The 3,498-nt window shown below is 53.2% G+C and overlaps 1 protein-coding gene across 1 annotated transcript; it reads left to right on the forward strand.

Annotated features, from left to right (window-relative positions):
• Positions 1 to 591: 591 nt before the first annotated feature.
• NGA_2002700 (uncharacterized protein) lies at positions 592 to 853 on the forward strand (the record flags this gene model as incomplete). Its single annotated transcript, XM_005854625.1, has 1 exon — positions 592 to 853. A coding segment is annotated over one exon (262 nt), but the record flags the coding sequence as incomplete, so codon positions are not given.
• Between the last annotated feature and the right edge of the window lie 2,645 nt (positions 854 to 3,498).

Here is a 3,498-nt window from a genome sequence, read left to right on the forward strand (position 1 = left end):
ATATCTATGGGACGGATTGGCAGAAGAGAGTGGGACTCCTACCAACGGGTCTGTGTGACCCGGATCTGCTTGTAAAACACGCGCACGCACGAAGGAATCATGAACCTAGAGACATTCTGTACAGCTCTTGTCTTTGTGTCTCTGAGCTTATAATGTGAGCTCACCCGGAATTGTCACATTACTTCCCCGAGGTCGTTCCCTCACCCTCGTAGAGCTCGCTGCTAACTTTGCTCTTAGGGGCCACCCGACCGCTTTGTACATGTGTTCCTCAACCCTCATGTCGAGCAGCAACTTTGCTTTGAAACCTCAACTACATCCTGTGCCACCCTTCAGACCGTATGCGAGTTTTAGCGTGGACAAACGCTGCCTTGAACGTTGCACTTTCGGTCGAGCTTCGCTCAGGCTCGTCTCCATCAAGAATTTTTCCCACGGGCGCTCTTGGTTACGTCACACGACCCAGCTGCTTGGAGGGTCTGGTCATGTCTACGGAAGGTGGCTCAAGCGGTACCAATGATGATGGGCGAAGAAGAGCGAGTTTTTCTTCCGCAGAACATTTACCTGCATCATCAATCACTACAAGTGCTCATGGCATGGAAGATCAACACAAGCCTGCTGAAGAGAAAGGAGCCCTACCGCCGCCTGTTGTGCCAGAAAAGGAAATGAAGAAGATGCGAAAAAAAGCGGCCAAGGCTGCCAAGCGTGAAAAACGTGAAAGTAATAAATTATCTCTCAAGCCTTGTGTCATCTGCAACCGGGACCAAGACCTGCTGATCCGTTGTCAGGTTGATTCTTCACTGGAATGGAAGATGGTGTGCGGAAAATGTTGGAGGGAAGTTAGCGGGGGAGTCGTAGACGGTGATGCTGCGCACCCACACTATCGATACGGTGGCCTATGGAAGGCTCGATAGTTGCTAAGGGGCTTGGGTAAAGTAAAAATGACGGGATGAAAAACTGTCTCAAGGAGCCATCAGTTTACGTTTCTTTTCCGGAATTTCATTTCAACCCCTTGGGTGTCCAGTGTCTATCAGATGTGCATGTCGTCTTGGGGTAATATTTTCTTTAAATTTCTTAAATTTGGTAAAACAAATGGATAAAGGAGGCTGGACTAGATTTCTGCGACGCTCCCACGTTATCGGCCTCACTGTGCTCGTCATTTATTCAAGCTTTTCCTGAATAGCAGGGAGACAACGTTACCACCCGTTGTCCCCAGAACAAGGCGCTCCTCATCATGCTGCATGCACGCCACGGAGGTCCGGGTGTGGGAGATCCCGTCCTCGCTGTGGAAGAGCGCGGACGCCTGGAGATCGCAGCCGATGATCTTGCCATGGTGCTTGTCTTCATAGCGGGGCCGAACAAAATGGTTGCTGCCGCCCGATGCACGCCCAAACGCGTCTCTACTAATATCCTGCATTTCCCCGACATCATGCACGAGGGCGAGCGTGTCGACAGACTGAGCCCCGAAGGTACGCGACAGGTAGGCCATCCCCCTGTTGTAGGCGACCTGCCCGTCCCAATCCACGCTGACGAGACGGCCCGTCTCCCGCGACAATTGCATGGTCTCCACCGCGTACTCGTGCTTGGCCAGCGTGCTCACATAGCGTCCGGTGCCCAAGTCGTACTCCCGCACGACCCCGTCGTAGCACCCGGTGACCAGCCGGGGCCCCGCACACTCCAGACACCTGACTTCCTCGAAATGATTCGGGTGCACGAATTTTGTGAGCACACGCCCAGGCCGGCGAAGGTCCCAGGCCTTGCAGGTGGCGTCCGCCGAGCCGGTGATCAAAAGGTGTCGGCCCATGTCCAAGTGCACGCCTCGGATCCACGACTGATGCCCATGGAAGGCGATGGCGGCCTCCGCCTGCCTGTCCACATCCGAGAGGGCCAGGCTACAGTAGCCTCCGGACGCGACCATCAAGGTGCCGCCCGCCTGGCCGCAGGCCTCGGCTGCGTCTGGGTGGCTGTCTGTGTCCACGCCCAGGCACCAGACGCTGGAGGCGTGATGGTGCAGACTCGCTAGTTTGCGCCCCACCGTCCAATCCAAGACTTCCACCCCTGTGTCATTCCCGGCAACCAAGAGCTTGGCTGGGTCACCAGAAGCCACAACCATGGTGTAGATCATGGAATTTCCACTCTTGGCTCGGAGCAAAAGCTCGGGCCCTTTCGACAAGGGCAGATGCCCGGAGTCACCCACACGATATGCGCCCACATGGTAACGTTTTGCAGCCAGCATCACCTCACGGGTACCAACTCTGACAAGTGCGAGCGCTTTCACAGGCGAGGAAGACACTTCTTTTGGCATTTCAAGGCGTTCTTGTATTACCGTCGTGGGTCGGCCCCGCCGCCAGTTCAGCTCTGCCTCGGCATGCTGCAAAAAAATGGAGCGGAAGCAATTTCTTTCCATCGCATTTTTGTATGCACGCGAGGACGGTAGACAGGAAACATATTCCTCGGTCGGTTCGTTTCTCACTACACTTCTTTTGAGGGGATAAAGCCTCGAGCCATAGGCAGGAGAGAAGGCGCTCACACTGGCAGGCGATAGCAGCAGCGCTGGCCACCTCCTCGCGCACAAAGTGAACCAATACTGTGAAGTCAACACATACAAAAGCACGTCCTTGGATGTGTTCGAAAAGGACAACAAGTCTCTCACCAGCAAAAAGGCATACAAATGACCGCTCAAGTGCTGGTCAAGCCGCAAGAAAGAATGGGTGGTGGTGGAGTCATGCATCGGGGCTCCGGATTGGGTACCGGTATTCCTGATGGCTTGGTCAGTAAAATTGAGGGTCATCGCGAAGGCGCCGAGGACAGAGCGTCCACTAGGAACCGTGTGGCATCTATTAAAAGTGTGGGACATAAACATAGTGTTAAGCCAGACCGAAATACATTAATTTGTAAGGCACGATGCCATCATCTATTTATTGCCGTTGGGAACGGGGGAGTTAATGATATCTAAAACCCGCACATTTTCGATATTGACAACACCGTCTTGAGTCCACAAAAATATGAACGAGGGGTGTAGATAAATAGTAAAATAAATAGTGTGTAAGCTATCCAAGGCATGAAAGGGGCGTTTCTTTTGCAATTGACTGCAAAAAGGACTCGAGATTGAAATTCCGAATGCTTCGCGGGCACCCCCCCGGGCCGGATAATAAGAATTGGGGCCGGGGGGGCGGTATTTGGCGGGGAAATTTATGGCACCGTTTTCGATGCGCATACCACCCACGACAAGATGGTTGACAGTGGAGAATCCATGTTTCATGACCAGTAGCAAAACTTGTGACGTCTATTTTCAACCCGTGTACTACCTTATTCCCGTCCTGCGGGAGGATGCACAGTCTAGCCTGGAAGCAGGCAATGAACGAGGATCTCCGAATTGTATAATCCCGCTGAAAAGCAACCCGGACATGGGAGAGAGGGAACGAAGTATGAACGCAGGTTACTTCATGGTGAATGACTTGATACTTTTAAATGCTTTCTGGGTGTATTTCTGCCCCCCCGCCC

The sequence above is a fragment of the Nannochloropsis gaditana genome (genome assembly GCF_000240725.1).
Source record: "Nannochloropsis gaditana CCMP526 unplaced genomic scaffold scaffold441, whole genome shotgun sequence".
Lineage (NCBI taxonomy): Eukaryota > Eustigmatophyceae > Eustigmatales > Monodopsidaceae > Microchloropsis > Microchloropsis gaditana.